Here is a 23184-nt window from a genome sequence, read left to right on the forward strand (position 1 = left end):
ATATTTTTATCTTATATTCGCATTATTTTTTTTTCTATTGGAAAGGAACAAATACTAGAAATAACAAGCTTAAAATAAAATGCAAATTTATATGTGTGTGTGACGTGTTCAACAGATGGTTAAAATATTTTGTTGCCTGTAGATTTATAAAAACGCTTTTAATAATAAATTAAATTAAACATGCATGTTATATAATAGAAAAAGCTATCATATTTTTATATAAGTTTCATTTGTCTGAATATCAATTCAAGATTAAATAAATTAAAAAGTGAACAAACAAGTCTGGCAATAACTAATATTTTTTCATCTATAATTGTATATATAGAGATGGATCACGAAGATGTTATCACTTAAATGAACATATTAATTTTCAGTGTATGTTACTTGTGTTTCTTGTAGATATGGAAATGATACACAATATATCGTACGCATGACAGTCACTTTGTTTCACTTTACTTCAGTTCACTTGAATTATTAAACACTTTAATTATTAAACTCGCGACATCACAGCTTGGTCATGACATTACTTTGTGCACAAATGTATCCATTGTATATGCTATGCATGACACGTTGACACATAACTATAAGTAAGTACTGAATCTCGCTGGTAATTAATTGATGAAAGTCGTTAAGAGCTCTCTATTTCACAGCAAAAGCAAAGTCCTTTACCATTCCCCAGCCAAACGTCGCAAGGCGCGATGTCGGAAGACTGGAAATGAAAATATCAGACGATATGATTTCGTTTCCAATAATAAATTGCAAGACATGTGAACCATATTACTCAATTTCCCTTTAAATTTCGATTTACGTTAAGTAGTAACATCTTTGTGGCCCGTACTATATATTATAACAAAACGGTGAGACTATAACAACAAATGTAAATTTCTTATTGTTTGTTGCAGCGGAAAGGAATTCCAAGTATGTTAATTTTCGGGATAGTAAGCTTACACGCATACTTAAAGAGCCATTGGCTGGAAATTGTAGGACGGTCATGGTTGGTCACATCAGTCCTTCCCATTTCCACTTTGAAGAGTCTAGAAACACTCTAGCCTATGCAGACAGAGCGAAAAATATCACCACCAAGGTATTTTTTGCTTAAAATGATCTTTTATGCCATGAATATATTATAATTTAATGTATAAGCATGTGAAAACATTTACCATACTTAAAACACATTTGTATTAAAAAGGGAAATTTGAATAAAATTAAGAAAGTTATTTAAGCCGAAAGGGTAACGACTTCTTAGTTTACTAGTTATAATTAATCATACAGCATGCTTAAACGTTGTGCGAGTAAATACCTCTTGAATAGTTAGTTATTCGTAGACCTTATGCTTCTAGTTTTAGATTGATTAAAAAAGATTAGGCTGTCAACTAAATATTTTATGGTTAGGTGACACATTTTAGTAAACATGCATGAAATTAAAAGTTTTATGCGGGCCTTTGATTCAAAACGTTTGGGCTGTCAACTTAACTCTTTATGATTAAGTGACACATTTTAGTAAACATACATGAAATAAAGAGTTTTATGCGGGCCCTTTATCAAAACATTTTCAGAATCGTAAGTTTTTTTTGTCTTATCAATAATGTTTTTTATATTATTTAGTTCTTAAACTGTAAATCATGAGCTGACCAGTTATTCAGACGATATATATAGAATATTTAAGTTTTAACTTCAAATTCAATTCATTTGAAATGTAATGAAAAATTAGATAAAGTGCTCTACGTTATGCTAAATAGGTATTTTGAAAAATTTAGAAGTCAAATGCTAGGTTGCATTATAAACTGTTCATGTATGATAATACTTCAATACAGAACTAACTAAGAATGTTCTACGCTGTTATAACAAATAATATTCAAACTATCATCATTCTATGCTTCTCTTTTTTTCTTTTTCTAGCTAAAGAGTAATGTGTCTGACGTTTCATATCACGTGGCTCAGTATCAGACAATCATTAACGAGCTAAGGCAAGAGATAGAAACTTTGCATCAAAGGATACAAGAATCTAAACCTTCGCCTACTCCTGACGAAACGATTGATGGTAATAAAGGTTGTGATTGTTTTCCTGAAATATCTAGAATTATATGATATATGCTAGATATTGCAAGTATCTAGAATTTTATAATATATGCTAGATATTGCACAAATATGTAGAATTTTATAATACAAGTATTTTTATTTTGGGTTCCATGGTGTTTGTAAAAGAATGGTATTTGAGGGATTCATGACATAGGCTAAATAACGAGAATTTTATTTAATACTACATAGTTATTATAGGCTGCGAAAGTTTTATTGTAACTTCATAATTGCTGTTATAAATAAAAATCGAAAAGTGTAAAGTGAGAAATAAAAGAAAGCAAAGAAATGATGTAAACTTTTAAAATTAAACGGGCTGCTCAACCAGTATAAGGACTAGTGAGTCTGACAGCCGTACTGAAGGGCCTGGGTTCGAATCCCGGAGAAGGCAATAATTTTTGTAACTGTATAATGTCTGGGCGGCTTGGAGGCATTCAAAATATTCGGCGAGTGAACAACAACAACAACAAAATTAAACGGATTAAAAGTATCTGTATTTACAAAAAAAAAAAAAAAAAAAAAGTAAAATAGTGTACTATATTTTATTTATTCCCTAATGTGCAAACACCTGACTGTACAATCGAGAAAAGTAGTTCTTGTTGTACTAAAAAACGAACACTTAAATAGCAGTACATAGAACTACGTGTTAAAATTAACATTCTTATTATCGCTAATATTTGTATTATTTCAAATAACCCAAATAATTCCACCAAAGAATTTGAATGAACAATTGAATGAATTAGGTACGTGAAAATAAATTTCGATACGTTGTGAAAATATTCATATTGCTAATATTTTTGAATAAAACTGAACGATGTCTAAAACTAAAAAAGAATCGCCATTAGTTAATATGTAAAGAGTTTTCTCTTTCCTTACCATGTACCCTCATGATGTAATTGGAATTGAGTCCGAGTGGCAATCGTGAGGTTTGAAGCTCGAATCTCGGAGATCTTACTGTTGTTGTTTTTCCCTGCTTGCTCTCATAAATAATAACTCTCATAAATAATAAGCTCTCATAACTATACACCTTCCAGACATTCAAGCGAAAAGTAAATTAATTGAGATTCTAGGTGTAAAACTTTAAGGTGTCAGGACTTGTGTTTCTCTTGATTTGCGTTGGAAACATTAATGGTCCTGAATCGGAACAGAGAGCTTACTCAAGCTATGCTCAAGAAGGTGTGAAGTAGACAACACAAGCAGGAAGGGTATACGAAACCCTTTATTTTCAATACTTTACAGGTATTTCCGAACTTCGGAATACAGAGACCAACCACTTGTGGTCTGAACGTAAGAATATAAAAACTATTAACTAAAACTCTAACTGAAAGTTAACTTTGAATTAGTATACAAATGTCTAGCATTAAGACTGGCCTTTATTTAAAAAAAGGTCCGTATGTAGTACGCCGAGCTGCTAAAACTACGATACGTCCGCAAAAATCAAGAGGGCTAAACCTCTGGCCTTAAAGGCAACCAGCAACCGAGTGAAAACTCGTAAAACTACAGTGGCGAGCGGCTTGCTTCCTAAAACTCCTTCTCTCTCTCGCTTGTCAAAAAGCCACAACTTAATTACTTGGGCGTTAGCAAGACAATTTGCATAAACAAGTTAAAGCATTTAATTCTGCCCGGAAGCAGAAAATAAGAAGTGGTAGTACAGTTTTAAAATAAAATAAACCTTAGTAAAACTTAGGATCCTAGTAAAGGTACTGTAACTTATAAATATAGGGCACAGCACATAAAGTATTTAACTTTACTTAATCATGCAATAATCAATAAATATTTCTGAAATTCTAGATGAGAAGAAACTAACAGATGACGAGATGAAAGAACTAAAGAAACAGCTAATAGAATCTTTCAACACTCAAATGGATGTCAGGTAAAGTGTTAATTAAATTATTATTAATTACTTTAAAGTATAGAGCTTTCCCTCTTTCCCTCTGTGGCAAAATTTTATTAGAATGCTCAATTTGAAATATCGGGGTTTTTCCCTCCCACTTGAATATTCTTAAATAGTAAAATCCATACATTCTGATAAGTTGTAGAAATGAAATTTACGCGTTTCATTCTTGTTTTCGGAGTAGAAATTAAGAGAATTCATATGTTATTAGAAACTGGCTGTTAAGTAAGATAATATGAAATGAAATACATTATATACTTTATCCAGAAAAGGAAATATTATTTTCAAAAAGGTCCTTTCTGGTGAGTTTATATTATTATTAATAAGGTTTTTTTCACCTTTGGAGAACCTAAATAGAAAGCCTGTAGTATATTCAAAACTTTAATATCTGGGAAAGGTATTTGAACATGGTCTCTATAATTTTAATTAATGTCGTTTCCAATAATTTTGATCGCATAAGGATATTTCTTTTAACTAATTTGGTTACGCAAATTATTTTTCTCGTTGATATTTTTCCTCTGACGAGGCCGTATAAATATTTAAATTTCGTGTTTTTACTTCATTGTACAAAGTAAAGAATGTATTGTAACCACGAAAAATTTCAGCCATCATATTTGAAAGAAAATATCCATTTTGACCGTTCCCGATTCCATTTGTATGATTCCTTTTCCCATGAATTCTGTACGTACGGGCAGAATAAAGGACTGCTTTTCCGAAAAGGAATAATAAAATTGATTTTAAAGGAGTTAGGAAAAGGATTTTTTTCATGACGTCTATACGTATGTATCTATGCATCTCGCGTACCTCAAAAACAATTAACCGTAGAGCGTTGAAATGTTATACATGGAACTGCTACATCTAATCGTGCACCTCCATTTTTTAATGCAATAGGCAATACCAAACATATATATATATATATATATATATATATATATATTGTGTCATATAATAAGTCTCCGCGCTTTTTTGGTATATTTTTGAACAAAACCTTCCTTTATTGAAAATCAGTTTTAATCAAGTACATATTGATGATTATTATCTATGATCTTTTGCCATTTTTCGGGTAGCTTCATAATTCCATCGGTGTAGAACTTTATCGTCGAAAAAACTTGGGCGAATGATTTTCAGCGGCTCTTCGGTCGGCCAATATTTTACCATCAAGAGAGTTTTGCAGACACTGAAGAAAATGGTAGTCAGATGGTGTTAGGTTCGGGCTGTATGATAAATGCATCAAAACTTCCCAACCAGTTCCGTCAATTTGTTCCAAGTCATCGAATATGTCTCCTTTTAGAACTCCCTTTCTAAACTCTCTTTAGAACACCCTTTCTTTTGGCCAATTCTGGTCGCTCTTTCTGTATTGCTTCGTTCGAACGGTCAAGTTGTGCACAGCACAGGGCCGAATTGATAGTTTCACCAGGTTGCAGTTTATGTGGCACACAAGCATTGAGCTTCTTTTTGTAACCTGTTCTTTTCAAATGATTCCAAACTGTCATGTGGTTGATGTTTAGTGCCTCTGCTATTTCCTGACAGCTTACGTGCCGGTCTTGCTGCACTACTTGCAAAATTTCATCGACGTTTTCAGTGACTGACCGACCAGAGGTACATCTTTGATATCGAAACTTCCGGAACGGAATCGAGCAAACCACTCCTGGGTCCTTTCATTCACAGCATTCTCACCATACACTTCACAAATTTTTCGGCACGTTTCTGTAGCCTTTTTACCTTTTTTGTAGTAAAAAAGCATCACATAACGTATTTCTTCAGATATTTTATTCATTTTCAAATCAATATAACGTTTTACACATGTAACGAAATAAAAAACTATTTTCACAGATAATGAAAGCTGAATGTCACCTTTTAAGCACATGCTCGCTTGAGACAATAGAGTGAGTGTTGCCGGATATATAGGCATCAACACAATCTAGTGGCAAAAAAACGCGGAGACTTTTTATATGACCCAATATATACATATTATAAGATGACATGTACTAAGTTGTAACAGACAGACGATGTTTCTTTGCATTACATTCTGGGGAGACTTAACTGCGTTGTGTTAGAAAGATGATACGAACTAATTATTGGAAACATATTTTTCGTCACACATGACAGTGGGCGCAATACGCACCTCACAGGACTTTTATACAGAGTATCATATTTTAGATAGTAGCACAGGTAACATGCAAAAGGGCATGCCGAAGCAAAGAGGGCGGAGTAATATCTTGGCAGCAAGACAGCTGAAGCTAAAGTGCGCAAATTATCCAGTATTGAAGCTCACCAAGAGAAGTTTTTGGTTTAGTTTAGAAAGGTTTCAGTTATCAAAATGTTTCGTGAATTTTGTGGGCTTGTTCTGACATCAGAAGAGCGAGATGAGTTTGAGACGAAAATTTGAGACATTTTTCAGTTCTGAACTAGCTACATCATTAGCGTTACGCAAACCATGCGACATAGATTACTCTAGAAATGACGCAGTCCAGGATAGTTATTACTAAAGGTATTACAATTTCTAGAGAGAATACCGAAATTAAGAATGAGGAATTAAAAGCCTATTGATAAATTGAATTATAAAGCCTGATTAACATATTTTTTATCTTACATATATATATGTAATAATAAAATTCGATAGTCAAGAATACACTTAAAATTCTAACTGTATGTTCTTTTCATTTTTTAATGGCGACGTTCTCTTATTTGAAAGTACGTGGAATTAAATCCACAGCCCCGTAGTCAAGTTGTTTTTCCCGATTTTCTACACGTACAGTTATAGAAATATTCCATATTATAGTTATGGAAATATTTAAAGCGAACTAGATTGGCTGACGTCATTTCTTGGAAGCTCCACCTTTCCAGAGGCTATAAAGGACTCGCAAAGGAATATAGGGGGCTTTTTCTTAAATGTCATGATGCAGTAAACTTCATACAAAAAGTTATTAGTAATTAATTTTATTTACTCCGGATATCTGATTTTGTAACTGCTATTTCTTCTGAATAATAATAAATGGATCCTGTTTTTTAAACTTATTGTCTGATAATTTAAGTTACGACTACATTTATGATTCTTCACCAATCTTTTATTCTGGACAAAAGCTGGTATATCACATATATATACAAGCTACCTTAGCCGGCTGAAAAATCCTTATCCAATCTTTATTTTCGAACCCGTTAGTCATATACTTTCAATTATAGAAGTGTTTCAAATGGCGTAAATATTCATATTTCGGCAATGTAAAATTTAAAAAAAAAAATTCGACGAATAATGAAATCTAAAATTTAGTATTTTCTCCCGCTTCCTTAACTTATATTTGGGTAACTTTTATACTCGTTATGAAAAAATAGAATTATAAAGAGGTTGACATCCATAGGGGGAAAATTGAGCGGGTTACTTTATTTTAAAATTTGCAGTTTTTGGTGGCATATTCAACTTGCCTCGAGGGATAGGTAATCCAAGTTAGAGCAATTCAATGAAATAAGTTTAAATGGAGTGCAGCAAAAATATGATTAATTTAATAGGCTGTAAACGGAAGTCATGTGGTGTCAAGTTTGTTTTATTAAAAGATACCATGTAACTAATCTTTTCATTGTCTGCAAGATTGTTTTATTTCATGTATTTCATAAATTTGGCTCTACGACCAGCCCATGGTAAAGATATTAAATCATGCAATCTTTTTGAACTGCTGAGTAAATCATACATTTCTTCCCCCCCTTATTTCTTAAGAAAGTGTAATTAAAAATCTGCTCTCGTGGATTTAACCTAATTATTTGAACTTTTCTACACTATTCTGCAAAGTAAAATATTTTGGTATGTCTGCTCTTCTTCAAAGAAAGTAATCCTTCTGCTACAAAACAGCTGCACAGCAACTATTGAATGATAATCTGACCAGAATCATCTCATTACATACATTAAACCGCAAGTTAAATGGACGATGAATGCTATTCGTGAATATGAGAGGATTATTTGCAAAATCTGACATCACATTGCTCTAATAAATTGTAATTTTTTTAAACAGGAGGAGAATGATGGAGATAGATAATACACTTCTTGCTCAGAGCATAGAATTTGACAAGCTTGGCATGATTATCAGCGAGTAAGTTCAAATGCAATTAATTATTATTAATTATCTAAATTTTGTACACAATTATCGTCTGAATTTTAAATAGATTAACTAAATATCGAATAATGTTCCAATTTAGCGTTCCTCTTTAAGTATTTCGAAATGTAAAATTGCTTTTGTTTTGTATAAATGATATTTTTTGTTCATAAAATATTATTCTATTTTCAGATGGGAAACAGAAAAAGCTGTATCTGCTTTAGAAAATGGGGAAGAAGGTAAAAAATCAACAATAGAGTTTTAAATGTGTTATGTTTGGCATAAGTAGAATATATATAAGATCTTTAATACCCAAAACCCAAAACTGCTTTTTTAAAGTTTTATGTGTGTTTTGCTTTTGTTCTTTATATTTTCGTCTTCAAGTTAATTTTCATGCAGCAATTTATGGGTGTGTAAATATTTATATGAATGTGTAATGTGTGAAGAAATCGGTTTTATACTCAAAAGATTTATATTTCGAAGATATTAAAGAACATTTCTGCCACAGTTTACGTAGGGCTAAATAGCGGTAGAAGAATAATATATACCTGCTCTGTACTGATGGCAGTCAAGTCACAAGTACACTAACTCTGAACAGCAAATGCAACTTGTACGGCCTTATGGGAAGTCCACCAAAATTTAACTATAATATTTTAAGGTGAAAATTTTTGCACGAATGTATAATATGTTAGGGAAATACAAAATGCATTGTAGCAAATAAAATGCGAGAAATATTAAATGATACTTCTCCCATTTTTCTTACTATAAGATATTTATTACAAAAGCAGTAATAAGTCCTCATTTGTTAGAGGTGTGTGAGGGTTACATAAACTTATCATGCCGTTAAGTGTTCAACAGAGTCCTGAAAGAATTGCTGGATACATAGTAATAAAATATGATAATTGTTTGACAAGTTGGAATACAACAAATCTCCTTGACACAAATGATTAATTTTCTTAAAATTTCTTATTATTATTGCATGAACTTTTAAGTGCAGATATTGGATTCTGCAGAGTTTCACAGCATCTTCGTTGTTTGCAGCACCTTTAAACCTCCAGTTTTTTAGACATAGGTCCATGTTACTTTTTTAGTCGCAAATATAAATGTCCGTGTAAATGACCGATCTTCCACGAATTATGAAAGAAATGAAATCGGTTTTCGGGACTCGAGACAATGTGGATGAGGAAATGTTTTGAAATTAAATGTTGTGAGTTTACAAAAACTAAAATGTAAAGGAATTCGCTTGCCTTCACGTGGATGTTCTCATTACTTTTGAAACCTAGCTTGGGCTGAATGATTATTTGAACACGACAAAGCATACGAAGGCAGCTATCTGCCTAAGAGGAGGGATCCCTTTGTGGAGAAAATCTGGCTCGCATTCAGGTTACACATGGAAAAAACCACGAACCAAGCCAACCATGCAGCCAGCCCATTTGCCTGGCTTTGATATATCAGTATTCCGCAGGCTTTAACTTCTCGCATACCCTATTTAGCTTGGGAAAATCAATGAAGTATTAGTTTTAGTGGTAATCTGATCGTGATATTTCACTTTATATTGTATTTTGATCCTATACTTACTCAAACTCATCTCTTTTATAACTGGCTGATTAAACGCTATGACCTCCAACTCAGAATGTACTAGACATACTTTTAAGTTCTTGTACTAAAATTTCTTAATTGGGGGGGGAGGGTTAATAATGCCCACTCAACTGTCCGGCATTATGTGCGATAGATTCTTCACACACTTCAGGTTCTTGCATTTAAGACTGATGTGTTATGGAGACTAGTTATGTCCTAAAATAGTGTTATTTTTATTGAGATATCACTTCCGATAGTAGATTATTTGCATGGTGCTAAGAAGTAAATGTAGTGGCTACGAGTATCCCTCGCTGTACGACTATGGTAAAGCCTCTCAGCTAAGAAGTTTCGTTGCTCCGCTCATTTTTATCGGCCCAGTCAAACTGCTTTTTGCTTATAACTCTATCTGTTTTTCAGTGTTTTAAACATAATAATAAAGCATCGCTTTCTAAGTAAATTACAAATTTTTCATAACACTATTAAAACGTACGCGATAGGAGTTTCAATAAGCGTAAAATAAGCTATTAATTAATGTCTTTCAAATTCGGTAATACATTTGGAGATGTAACTTGATTAGTTCTCCTGTGCTACTTACATTATACCGGATAAATTAAGGCTACTAGTAAATTCGAAATCGTACACAGATGTAATATTAATAAGGAATACAAAAATGTGGTAAACTTGACAGAGTTTTTCTGTTTTACCAACTCCCCAGTATCACAACTCGTAAAATAATAGCCAGTTTTTTTTTTCTACAAAAATTGAATAAAATCATAGATTTTTTTTCTGGATAAAATAATAAAACTTCTAGAATTATTTTCTATACTTATCGAAAATGAACGTAATAAATTATTCCATGAAACACAAGAGTACTGATTTATCATATAAGTACAACTTTCATCCGAAATTCTAAAAATTACATTCCATGAAGGCAATCTAAACTACACAATCTGTTAGCCTTTTCATTTAAATAATTATCTCATCGATATGAAAATTCTCAAAATGTACTTTATTATGATGACTAAATAGTGATTAACGTATAACATAAAAACTGATATTGCGTTTAAAATGTTACTCGTTTAATAAGACAACTTGATCGAAAGTTAATGGATTCAAATATTAAAGTTGAATTTTTGTATTGAAAAAATCTCCTTTTCTTCTCAAAGTTTGGTTTAGTCTAAAAAAAAAAACATGTGTTGTCTATAAGAGTATTAATTTTAATTAATTTAACACAAAGATAATTTTAATTAATTTAAAATTACGTAATTAAAATCATGACAATTTTTATTTTTAGGTAATCATTAAAATAATCATTAATTGGCTATACTATGAGATATCATTTTCGACATATTATTCAGTAAAATTTAGGAAATAGCATTTAATTAATCTCGCATTCGTCGTTTTCAGAATTATCTTATCGCCAAAATGAAATATAAACATAAACTCTCAAAACATAAATGGTAACGATCAAGGAATTCTAACATAAAATAAAGCAGAGTAAATGCAAATACAAAGGAAAATATAAATTACTTTGAGTGTAAAAATGACGTATGTTAAATTATCCTTTTTATATATCAAGTCTTTCTGAATATCCACTATCAGAATAACAAACAGCTCTATCACTTTAAATTAAAAAAATATCGAAATCATTCTCGAGGTTGTTGTCAACACACGTAGCATTCCATTGTGACGAAAGAAAGAACGAGGACTGATAAAAGAAAGGGACTATAGGGTAAATCTTTTCGTTTCTGGCCTCAGAGCGGGTGCACAATGTCCACTCTATTTAGTTCTTTACTCCATGGTGGTAGCGGCACCATGGTTGAGAATTGTTTGGAGTCAGGAAACATGATAAAGCTGCGAACTGAATTTCAACAATTGGTCTGGGATTTGAACTCCGGACCTCTCGATTGCAAGCACAACATGTTTTCAATAACACGTCGAAGACACATAGTAAGGAGGGAGAAAAATCTCTTACATTCTCCCCCACTTAAAGGGCGGCTGGAGAGGGGAAGACCCTCTCGTCCCAGGTGATTATGAATTATCGTCCTCCGCATTTTAGTTCGAGCGCAACTGTAGAATCAATTAAAATTTTTGGCGTCAGTAAAAGTCAGAAAAAATGCAATGCCCTCGCCGGGATTCGAACTCCGGAATAACTGACTGCTAATCGGACGTGCTCCCAACTGCACGTCATTGTAAATAAAGAGAAAGATATGATTATTTGTGTCAGTGTTGAAGAATATTGTGAGCATATTCTTTGTAAATTTTCTAATCACCTGTAAATGCTCTGAGGAAAACATGATTTCCTGATATATTATTTATCTAAAGGTTAGTTCAAATCATACTGATAAAACTAGTTAAATACATTTTTTGTAAAAAATATGACATATATTGTATATTACATAGGAACTTCCTAATTATGCGGCACGAAGGCAATTATTCTATACAGAGGTATATAGTATTAAAACATCTTTTATTAATTACAATAATGATGCAAATATTTATGAAAACTATAAAGATATAAATTTTTAATAAGTATTGCTTTTACACTGGTCAATAAATTAAGCGAAATTTTAATCTGAAAGATAAATTAATGATTTGTGGCATATCGATGGCAACATTTCTGTGAATTTGCAATTAGCCAGCCCGCATGGTTACTAATAATAAAAATACGAACGAATAATAATAAAAAATAATAAATATATTATGCCTGATAAAAATGGCAGTACTTACCAGATCGAGTGGAAGATAAATGGGCTGTAACGCAATCTGTCATCCATGGTTATGAAAAATAGAGAGTTTAATTTATTCATGTTTGTACACTGTAAAAATCTGATACAGCTCTCTTCACATCATTGTTCGACTAGATCCGTCTTCCTTACCTAAACCAGAAAAGGATTACTTTTATTGGTTCCCTTTGGATTAAGTTGCTAGTGACACCATCAATAAGTGTATCATACGGGGCACACACAGTTCTGAATGCAAGGAATATCAGTAATCCAATATATCAAATATGAAACTTCGGCTAAAAAATATGAATTGAAATATCTTTGCACATTGACTGTAGCTCAGGTTACACGCACACATTTTTAGCACTATCGAAAGGAGAAATTTCGGCCCACGAAAGCATTTGTCCCATTAGTCAGACAGCCATCAAGTACTTTGCCATGATCTGAATATATTTAAAATTCGGTCCATGTTTGACTAGTGCGATATGTGAATATCAACATTATCTGGGGTTTTAGAGAGGTAATTAAAATTACACTAATTGTATTGTTTTAGAAAGATTTCATTAAAGAAAAAAATTTTGTGTTATAACATTTCCGTTTCTTGATAGTTCATGATGATTCCTCACTGCTGAAAATAAAAATTGCTATACCACGAAGGTGGCATGCGACAAATGTCAAATTTACATGAAAGGTACGTACTGCATGCTGGGATATGCAAATGATTAGCATTCCAGTGCATGCGCTAAAAGCAGGTTTGAGTAACTGAGTATAAATGAAAAAATTGTACACGGGTTTCTCATATAGAAATCGCATTTTATCATTGGTTCTTTGAGTAAAGGTCGTGGTATGACTTGTATAAGATGGATAAAGTTACACCAGCACATATCGGATCATGGACTGGATCCATAGTCATTGCTGCTTGTGTTAGCCGGAATCTCATGCCGCTGAAGCAATGATGGAATCGATCAGTGCTGGAGAACCACACTGAGAATCTCAATGTCTCCGGAGCATTGAGATTCCCATGCCGAATTCATTCCACGTCGAATTACGGGATCGTATAGCCAAGTCACGTACCCGGAGTCAAAAACATGCCTCATGCCCAGGACGGCAAATGTCCGCACGCACAATGCGATGACGTTTGCAGCACCAGGGATAGATAGCACGGCGTTCATTGTTGCAGCTTTCCTCCATCTATAGTTTACAGCAGAGAATAATTGTTATTGATAATTTCTAAAAAACAGACATACTAGAACGTTTTGAAACTAATTAGCTGTTATTCTGTAGTATATTTTTGACAAAGGAAGAGATTAAAAGCATATCTTCATCGAAGTCGCGGTACACATAGTTATGGATGCTCTTAATTTATAATAAGCCAACGTCTATTCTTTAAAAAAATCAATAAGACCTTTTAAGGTATTTCTCCCGCCTTCATAGCGTGCCTTCGTGGTGTAGTGGTTCTGCACGCTGGACCGGTATTCCAGAGGTCCGTGGTTCGATTCCCGGCGAAGGCGATTGTTCATTGTTCATCTTTCCTGCTTCAAAATTGCCTAATGTCTTTACAACCTATTAAATTGCTAATATCGTGTGCCTTCCAAAGTAAATGTTTTAGGAGATGGATATCGTAAGAATTACCATACTTCCTGAAAGTTTATTGTGATAATGTGACATGTTTCATAATCAGATATACAAAGTGTCTCGTAAGTAACAGCGTCATTAATATTAATCAACAGTTTCCAGGACACCGGTGAAGTTAGAGTTGAGTAGCTCAACCATGAAACCGAAATCCAAGTCCCGCAAATGAAATACTTTTAGGGTCACTTAAGTGTTGGATTAGACCGAGAGGAAGTCCAATAGTGGGCTGAATATACAAAACTGCATAACACTGGTAGTTTGATAAGGTTCAAATCTTGGGAAGGCATTTTTGCTCTCATTTGCGTTGTAAGGCAGATTGCCTTACAGTGTTTTATTATTATTAAATAATCCATTCTGTGCCGAGAGGATTATTGGTTTGCTGCTTTGAGAGGGAAGATCATCAAGTTATAACCAGATAACCCGATCGCCATCGAACGTTTGTTATTGAAATTACAGCTTCGATTGAATATTTGTATATTTGATAAGTAAGAGAAATTATGAGAGAAGTTCCTATGATGGTAGGATACCCTTTGTATTGTATAGTAGTCCTAATCATTGTAAATAAGCGTCCTTTAGTATTTTTTCAATTAATAAATATATATTTAAAATTTTTGTGTACCTTTTTATGTACCTATATATTTGGTTCGCATAATGTCGAGTTCAAAATTTATTATGAAATTACGATTTCTTTATTGTAATTTCATAATAAAGGTTGAATCAGTGTAGGAGTCTTAGTTTTCCCTTCCTAGCACGCATTTTGTTCTTTTTCATTTGCAGTAAGAGAAGTATGAATGTCTTCCTTTTGTGCAAAGAAAATGGTATTAGGCAGTTTTTGTACATGTCACTTATCAAAAGAAATCTTTTGAGCAAATATTGACCCTTCTAGTTAACGAATTCCTCGTAATGTATGGAACTTTTGTTTTATTATTATTTATAGTGTACATATTGTAACTTCCTCCAACAAGTCCTACTCGTATTTGTGTTCAGAGATGAAATTCCAGGATCTGATCGCATTTCCTCAATCGGGATCTTTGACCTGTATTAGCTTGTGCGTTTTTTCTACAAACAAATTAAGCGCTTGATGGTTTTTTTCATTTCATTGTACGATACCGCTAAGTTTCTGATCTTGCATTCGATGTCATTTCCTGGTTAACAATAATTTGTTACCGCTTTTGTGCTTTTAAACACTACCACTTCTAGAAAGTAATAAAAACATATAAGGAAAACCGTCTTTCTTAATCAATCGTTAACTTTCTTTTTATCTACTCAAAGCATTTGAAACTTCAGTTACTTTCCCTTAGGGCAGGGTTTCTTAAACGTTTTTCAGTCGCGACCCCTTTTTATCACTGAGAGGAACTCCCAGAACTCAATAATATTTACAAAAATTTTGTGGGACCCCATAGGTATTGCACAAATCCGACACTCGCGTGGGTGAAACTGCCAATTTTTTCACTTGTACTGTAATGTGCTGTTGCAGTTTTAGGTCATTAACTTTAATTTCTAATTTTAAAATAGAGAACAGTGTGAAAATTTTAAATAAGTAACAGACGAAATAACAGCGTCACGTGCAAAGCAAGGAAAATGAACGTTTATACTATAAAAAGTGCGCGTCGAAATGTTTTCGTTTTTCATTTTGTCTGTATTGTCTTATCTTTATCTATTTTCAGCATTGTATAAAAATATTTGGTAATTGTAAAATTATTATAATAAGTTAAAGAAATATCAAAACTGCTAAAATTATTGGCAACTCCCTGCTACAGGTCCCGCGAACCACAGCTTAAGAAACCCTGCCTTAGGGTGTTAGTCGTTATGACTTCAGAGTTTCGTATGAATTAAATAATTAACAATCAAGAATGCATATTTTATTAAAATGTTTGGTTTTGATCCTGTTTTAAATAAAGTTGTAGAACAATCCATCCAACTTAATTCCTAATTCATTTCCGGTTCATCTAGAACAGTATTTAAAATATTCTGAATATGTGAAATTCTTAATTACAACAAAATGAATCTTTAGAGTTAATTATAGTCTTTCACTGAATACGTATTTTTTTCGCGTATAGAAACGAACCTTTTCGTGTTTGAAGTTTTCAGTTCTTTTTTGCAATATAATTTGGACTTAAATATAAGAATATACTTTCTAAGCAGCTCGTGGATGTTTTTCCTTGTGCCAGTTCTCCTGAACGTTTCTGGTGATATGCTTCCACTAAGACATGCACTTTTATTACATAGATTTGTAATTATATAATTTGTCACTATAAAGTTTTGTTGCTTTCTGAATTATTTCTACTAATGTATTAATCGCACGTGGGGGTTCTACTCTCTGATTCGTGTAACTTTAGGCCTAATTTGATTAGCAAATATAATAATATTTTTCATTCACTTTTGATGTTGGTATAATTGGAATCATATTAAAGCAAAGTATGGACTCTAAACCTAAACGCAAGCTCAACATGCCCATTCTGTACTTAAAGAATCAATTAATATGTACTCTACATTTACTGGTGTCTTCAGTAAGTGCTACAGCTGATGCATGGCGGGATTCTTTGTTATTATCACAAAACATGTGGCAGAATACAGAAACTGGAACTATTGAAAAATGTAAATGCAAAACACGTATAGAAATAATATGTTAATTATACCTTATATGCTTTCATGACTTAAGTTTTTAGGCTTCATTCATCGTGATGAGACAAAAATTTCTTCTTGAAAAGCACTTTAGGGAACAGGCATTTTATATAACAAAAGAAATGTAAAATACATCCACTTCTGCTTTATGTACTGTTAGTTAGAATAATCTGCCAGAATAGTTTATCTGTTTCCTTTGTGGAATTTAAGTTCTAGTAACAAATCTTTTCTTTCTGCCTCTTTTCGCCATGAGGTTCGCTGATTTCAAAATTTATCTGGCAAACAGTTTGACCATAAAGTATAGAATTTTATAAAGTGTAGAATTTTTACGAGTAGGAGTGAGAGAGTTTGGCCAGCTTTCGCTGCTTGGCCAACCAAAAGACTCTTCTGGGAATACTTCAGACTTAGGTTATAAGGTAATTTCTTCCTCCTTTCTGCATACCTTCGTGGTGTAAGAGTAGCACACTCGACGCGTATTCGAGAGGTCCAGGTTCAAGTCCCGACGAGAGCATTGCTCATTGTTCACGTCTTCTGCTTCAAAAATCCTAATGACCTCAAATGACTCAAAAATCCTAATGAAGGTTAGTTCCTGTTTGGTAAATGCAAAGTTCTATAGCGGTCTAAGTAAGCTTGTAGTCTCCTCCGAGGTTAGACTCAAACTGTTTAGTATGCAGAGGTTCTCAACCTGTGGTACGCAAGAGAAAAATAGGTGGTACGCAAAGAAGCAAAGTATTTTTTAATTTTAAATTCAAAGATTAAAACCTCAACATCCAGATTGAGTTTTTTCTCTAACACTCGTAAATTTATGCGATCTGAAGCTTTGTTCAAGAGTGGAGGTGGTAGTAGTACTTTGTAGTGATGGTACTTAAAGGCGTTCAATTTATGTTTAGATGGTACGCGTTAGTCAAAAGGTTCAGAACCGCTGGTGTATACCCTTTGTTAAAGGAAGCTTTAAGTTGAAACCAGGTCCAACTCGGCTGATAAATCTGTGTTATATGTTTTGAGTTAAGCCTTCTGAAATGCGGAAATAAGATAAACTTAAAGTGTTTTAATTTTGTATCTCTTTGCTTGTTAAATAGCTGTTCTAGTGGTGATAATTCATCGCACATAACGGACGTAACACCTGATTTTTATGGCAATACACATTGCTAAATTATTTGGAACCATGGCTCTTGGAACCCACAGCATGTTTTACACATTGACTTTCTGTATTGTTTTTTGGCTGCCGCTTCACAATGGGAAACAGCTTAATTTTAAGATAAATTTTTCTAACAAGTACAGCATATCAGCTTGAAACTTCTTCGTGTTTCTTACTGTCAAGTATTTCTTTCACGAAATATTTCCTCATTTTCCCAGCTCTTCAACTGCAACTGGAAATCTCATTGTCAAATGGGCCCTTCCTCATGTTACAATTCCAGCATTTTTAGAATGTTAAACTGAAAGTCATCATTCTCGATATTTTCCCATTTCTCCGTTTCAAAATAAGCCCTTTTTCATAAAGCAAATCGTGGCCGCAATGTTTTTCTTTGTATAATTTATGCGCTTACATATTACATATCTTCTTTTGTACAATAATTCATGTGCTAAATATACAATGCACTATTATTAGTGCAGTGCATATTTAAACTGTTATTTAAGCTGTTAGTTAAGTGTAACTGGTATTATGTTACGTTTTCCGTATTTTACTGTTATAGCTGAAAAATGTTTCATTACAATATAAACTTCAATTTCTTTATTGTATTTCTCAGAATTTTTAAGATGATACATTACAAATTATCACTTAGAATGTGACTGCTACTTTTCTGAAAATCTTAGTGTTATGAGAATTTTATTCGTCTATTTTTGTATTCAGACTTCACAAATTCCAGGATAAATTCTATAGTTTGAAATCCGTTCAAACAAAACCCTCATTTTTCTTTTTAACTTCTTTCTGCTTTATGAAATGAAATTAAGCAAGAGTTTTAATACTCATAATTTTTTATAAACATAAAACATCTTATTTTCTTCATACGTAGATCGGAGTAGTGAAAGTGCCAGTAGTAAAGACTACGAAAAAGAAGAGATGCCGGAATACGTTGCTCAAGCATTTGAGGATTTACAGTTCGTAAAAAGCCAACATCACAGGTAATGTACATTTGGCTTAATACTGAAAATAATGGAAGTTTTCTAACTTTTGTTTTAAAAGTTTCATTAAAAATTTAGCTTTTAATTTAAGATTTCAATTTAAAAATTTAAGGAATGAGCCTTTATTTTAAAATTTTAAAGTTAGGCAATTTGATTGGTGTAAAATTTGAATAAAGCTTTATCGATTTCGAGAGTGAGCAGATACATGTCCATCTTTTACAGCAGCAAAAAAATGTTTGACAGAAGTAGGAATTTGATGTCGAAAGCAATGAACGGAGCAAAACAAAAACGAACGTAACTCTTTGTGTAGAGGGTATTAGCAATAACCCATTACAATCAATAGAGTTTGACACAAAATGCACGCCAATCTAATGAATTTGCATTGTTTACTTAATTTAAAATTTTACATTGGCCCTCTTCTTTCATATTAAGTTTTAAAATATTATGCAAATTAAAATGTTAAAAATCGTTTAATTATTCCCTACAGTGGCAAAAATTTAAATATTTATTTTCTTTATCTTCCTCATTTCTTTAATAAATACTTAAAGCTGCCGTTACCGACCAGACGGGATAGTGGTTAGTGACGATCAGTATTGTATCAAAAGACTTGGGTTTGGATCCAGAAGAAGGCATGGCTGTTTGTAAATGCATTTCTGTCTGTGTCGCATTGCGGGGTGCACTCAAAATATACGATGACCCAGAAGTCCTCTCGAGTGTTTTGGTGGTAGAAGAAGGAGAGTGGGTGACCATCGAATGCGTCCCCTGGGGTGTTCTCTTTCAAAAATGGGGCGAAACTGGGCAAAGTCCTATCGTCGCTTACATGGTGCTCTATTTCATGCCAACGACGGAAATAGACTCGTCGATTTGAAAAGTGTTGTCAGGCATCAGTAACGGCACACTCTCATTTTGGTTAAATGTAGCCTGCATCGTTAATCCCGGGAGATATTCGTCACTTTGCTTTTTCCAATCCCCCAAAAATCAGGATCACACAAAATGATGTTTACTTAAAAAGGCGGGAAATAGGAACACATTTCCAGTTCACTTTCAGCTGGCACTGCAATAGAACTACTGCTAATTTGAAAGCACGCATTTAGGGATAGTCTTCCTTAATTTTCAGATAAGGGAATAGGGAACAAAAAAGTTTTTCTTCTGATATGGAAGCAATATTCAAAATCCTTTAAATGTCCCACATAGACGGTCTTCTAAATACGTCTTGATAAATGCTGGAAAGAGGAAAGGAACATTTCTAAGGCTAGTTGAAAATTTATCTTTGAAGGGAGCAAATATTTCAGCTTCCTAGGACAGTGAAGTGGTTGATTACTGTTATGTGTTATTCGTAGATTCCTTTGCCAGTCATACAAGAGTAAAATAAGTGAACGTACTTACAAAAAAATTCTCCTAACTTTTGCAGTATTAAAATAGTTTTGTTATTCAAATCCAAATTATAAACAACACATATATGTATTTTATTCTAGGATTAATTAGTGTCTTAACTTACTGTTTTACGTCTTATATGCTCCTTTAAGTCGATACTTTGCTTTAAAGTTTCAAATGTGCATTCAGAAATTTTTTTTTCTTTTCCTTTAGATCTTATAGATTTCCTTTTAATTTCTAAAACTCCGTGCATTTTTATCTAACAAAAATGTTTTTAAATTTATTCTCAAAATTTCCTTAGCTTTTTTTACGTAATAAATTCCTTTTTTATACAATAAATGATTACATAAAAATTAGCTTTAGCATGCTGTCGATTTTATAGCAGATTTTATTGATTTTATATGCTAGACACAACAGAATTTTTTTTCAAGGAAAAAGAGAATAACATTTTTTCAAGGCATATTCTGCCAGGACTTCCGCTAGCAAACAGTTTGACAAATTTTCTACTTTTTGCTAAAATATTTGTTGCATGCATCGTTTACATTTAGAAGAATGAAAAATAAAATGTCAAACTTTATTTCTTATCGTTTTATGACTTAGCTGGAAAATTCTGTAGACCTGATACTATACAGACACTTCTGTCGAAAAAAATGTGCAAATCTGAAAATAATTTATAGTTGTATTTTCCTTTTCCTATTCTTCTGTGCAGGAGGATGTGAAAATCATTTTTTTCCTGAAATCTCATTGTTTTATAGCAGGGTACAATAGTTATGCTTTTTTCATGTTTTGATAATTACATGCCCTCCTCTCTTAGCTTTTATTCATCTAGCTAAACTGGTATGAGTAAATTCTTAGTATATGTAATACATCGACCAAATACCTTTAAGATAATATCTATTAAAATGCATTTATGTTTTATATATCAAAGCAAGACAGACATTATGATAGCGCTTCCAATGTTACATGAAATGAAATTGGATACATTTGGCAAAGGGATTTAGTCGTCTTGAACTGCTTCAACAGAAGCACTTCCGAAAATAATTGTTATTCATTCAGAAAGTATGAAGATTTTAATTATAGTATTTATTTGGCAATTTATCGCAAAATTCTGCGTTTTTATAAAACTAGTTACTTTTTACGAATTAGAACGAAAACAGGTTTAAAGCAATGTTTTTAAATATTTAGCTGTGATAATTTTCAAAGGAAAAAAATCAATGTTCCTGATACTACGGTTATGTCCCAATCCATACAAAAACATATCATTATCTAGATATTTAATATGATTACATTAATCCATTTCTTATTTAATTTTAACTTATTTAATTAAATTAATAAGTAAGAATGCATTAACAAAGCATCAGTTTAAAGATTTCTGAATTTTCCGGTTTAGGAGGTTTTAATATTTAAGTGTATCTGTTTTAGTAATGAATGTATTTGAATGTATGCGTAGATAATTTTAATGCATAATCTTTCTATAGCTCAACTAGCTGTATTTGCTTCTATTTCCAGATATTTGCAAATGCGTGAGGACTGTGAGACGGATTATAATAATTGTAAAAAGAAGACGATATCGGTAACCGAATCTCTTACTGAGAAAGCCAGTTCTCGAGAACAGAGAGAACTTCTTCATCTCCTTACTCGAGTTTACGAGCTTGAAATAGAGAGTATCCTTGATTCTAAATAAGTTTTATTTTAACCGAAATCAAGCTTTTATTTCCTACCTTTTCTGGATTGTTTAATTTATACTCCCAAAAGTATGCTCATCATATCGTCGTACTGACAAATACCTCAGCTAAAAGCAAATATCTCTAAGATGAAAATAATAAAATAGGAGAAGTGAATGGAACATAACTTATTTTTAGAATATATACAGTTCAGAATCATAAAAAAGTATTCAGTAATGTTATATATATCTGTAACAAATCATTTTGCCCTTTAGCTTTCTTGTTTCTTACTTTTTACTTGTTCTTTCGTTCCATAAGGAATTTTACTACTTTTATATTGTATTAAAAACCAAATTGAATAATTTTATAAAGTCTCCGAATGGCGTTTATTTTGATGAAGGTTGTAACAATTAAAAAAACATAGTTTTGACTTTCTACAAAAAAAAAAAAAAAAAAAAAAAAAAAAAAAAACTGTGGTTATTTATGCTCTAAGGAATTTTTTCCTAGAATGTTGAGTGTATCAAGACCCCGAATTAAAAATGGATTTCGAAATGCTAAGATTGGCCGTAATTTTATAATCTTCATTAAATTTCTGAATTTTTAATTGTGAATTGCTGATTATCCATTCGCAACAAATTTAATAATTGCTGTTTGCTAAATTTGTTCTTGTAAGTTATTAGTTTTTAAGAATGGAAACTCAGTTTTAATTAATTTTCTGATTAAAGAATCTCTACAGTAGAGAAAAAGAAGAGCATATTGAGTAGCACCTTTAAGAATTTAACACTGGCGCGTAACAAAAAAAAAAATACTTACACCAAAGACAGTGTGTTCAAAAATTTGTTGTTTTAAGACGTAAGGATGACAGGTGAACTGCATAGCGTTAAGATTTTCATAGCTATAAAATTTTATTTAGTTATTTATAAAATTTTTTACATAGCTATTTATAGCAAAATAAAAAGTCGAATCTTAATAGAAAAAATAGTATTTATTAAAGAGAATAATCAAAGCTGAACATAGAAACCTGTTTTTAAAATAATCATAGTTGAATATATTTTGCCTTAATTAAGTGCTTTAGAGTTGGAAATGCAATCTGCTCAGTTGTGCAGGGATCATGAACTGCGGTGCAGAGATCTAATGATCCTCCGCTACGACAGGCAGCGACAGTTATGCGATGAGATTATCACAAAGCAAAGAATCCTAATTGACTGTAAGTAAAAAATCTTATTTTGATTCATAATATATTAACTAATCTAGCATAACAAATTAGTACAGTTTTCTGGAGGTAATGAAATCAAAGTAATAATCAAAAATATTTTAAGGCAGACTCAGTTTAATTCTTGTAGAAAAATGCTTTATGCATCTGAAGAGAAATCTGAAATAAGTCTCTAATCTTAAAAGAATAATAC

General features: G+C 32.4%; 1 protein-coding gene, 1 long non-coding RNA gene and 1 other non-coding gene across 6 annotated transcripts in view; 2 read left to right on the forward strand and 1 right to left on the reverse strand.

Moving 5' to 3' along the window:
• LOC146998493 (uncharacterized) overlaps window positions 1-12494 on the reverse strand; it is an 82046-nt gene extending 69552 nt beyond the window's left edge. Inside the window, exon 1 of the long non-coding RNA XR_015039464.1 lies at window positions 12364-12494. This is a non-coding gene — a long non-coding RNA (uncharacterized LOC146998493). The remainder of the gene's footprint in view (window positions 1-12363) is intronic.
• Window positions 1-23184, forward strand: part of LOC118205274 (kinesin-like protein KIF19) — a 194914-nt gene that overhangs the window by 142471 nt on the left and 29259 nt on the right. For 3 of the 4 annotated variants that reach the window (XM_085810805.1, XM_085810807.1, XM_085810808.1), the window contains exons 9-16: window positions 903-1084; window positions 1900-2050; window positions 3868-3949; window positions 7975-8052; window positions 8248-8294; window positions 18632-18740; window positions 21624-21778; window positions 22854-22985. In XM_085810805.1, the coding sequence (XP_085666931.1) occupies window positions 903-1084; window positions 1900-2050; window positions 3868-3949; window positions 7975-8052; window positions 8248-8294; window positions 18632-18740; window positions 21624-21778; window positions 22854-22985 (936 nt within the window). The remainder of the gene's footprint in view (window positions 1-902; window positions 1085-1899; window positions 2051-3867; window positions 3950-7974; window positions 8053-8247; window positions 8295-18631; window positions 18741-21623; window positions 21779-22853; window positions 22986-23184) is intronic. The other variant, XM_085810806.1, reaches the window with a different exon arrangement.
• Window positions 13797-13870, forward strand: TRNAT-GGU (transfer RNA threonine (anticodon GGU)). The gene has a single exon. It is a non-coding gene; the product is annotated as a tRNA-Thr (tRNA).

Source organism: Stegodyphus dumicola, chromosome 2 (assembly GCF_044657685.1).
Source record: "Stegodyphus dumicola isolate Sdum_Otavi_A_Nest chromosome 2, ASM4465768v1".
In the NCBI taxonomy this organism is placed as follows: domain Eukaryota; kingdom Metazoa; phylum Arthropoda; class Arachnida; order Araneae; family Eresidae; genus Stegodyphus; species Stegodyphus dumicola.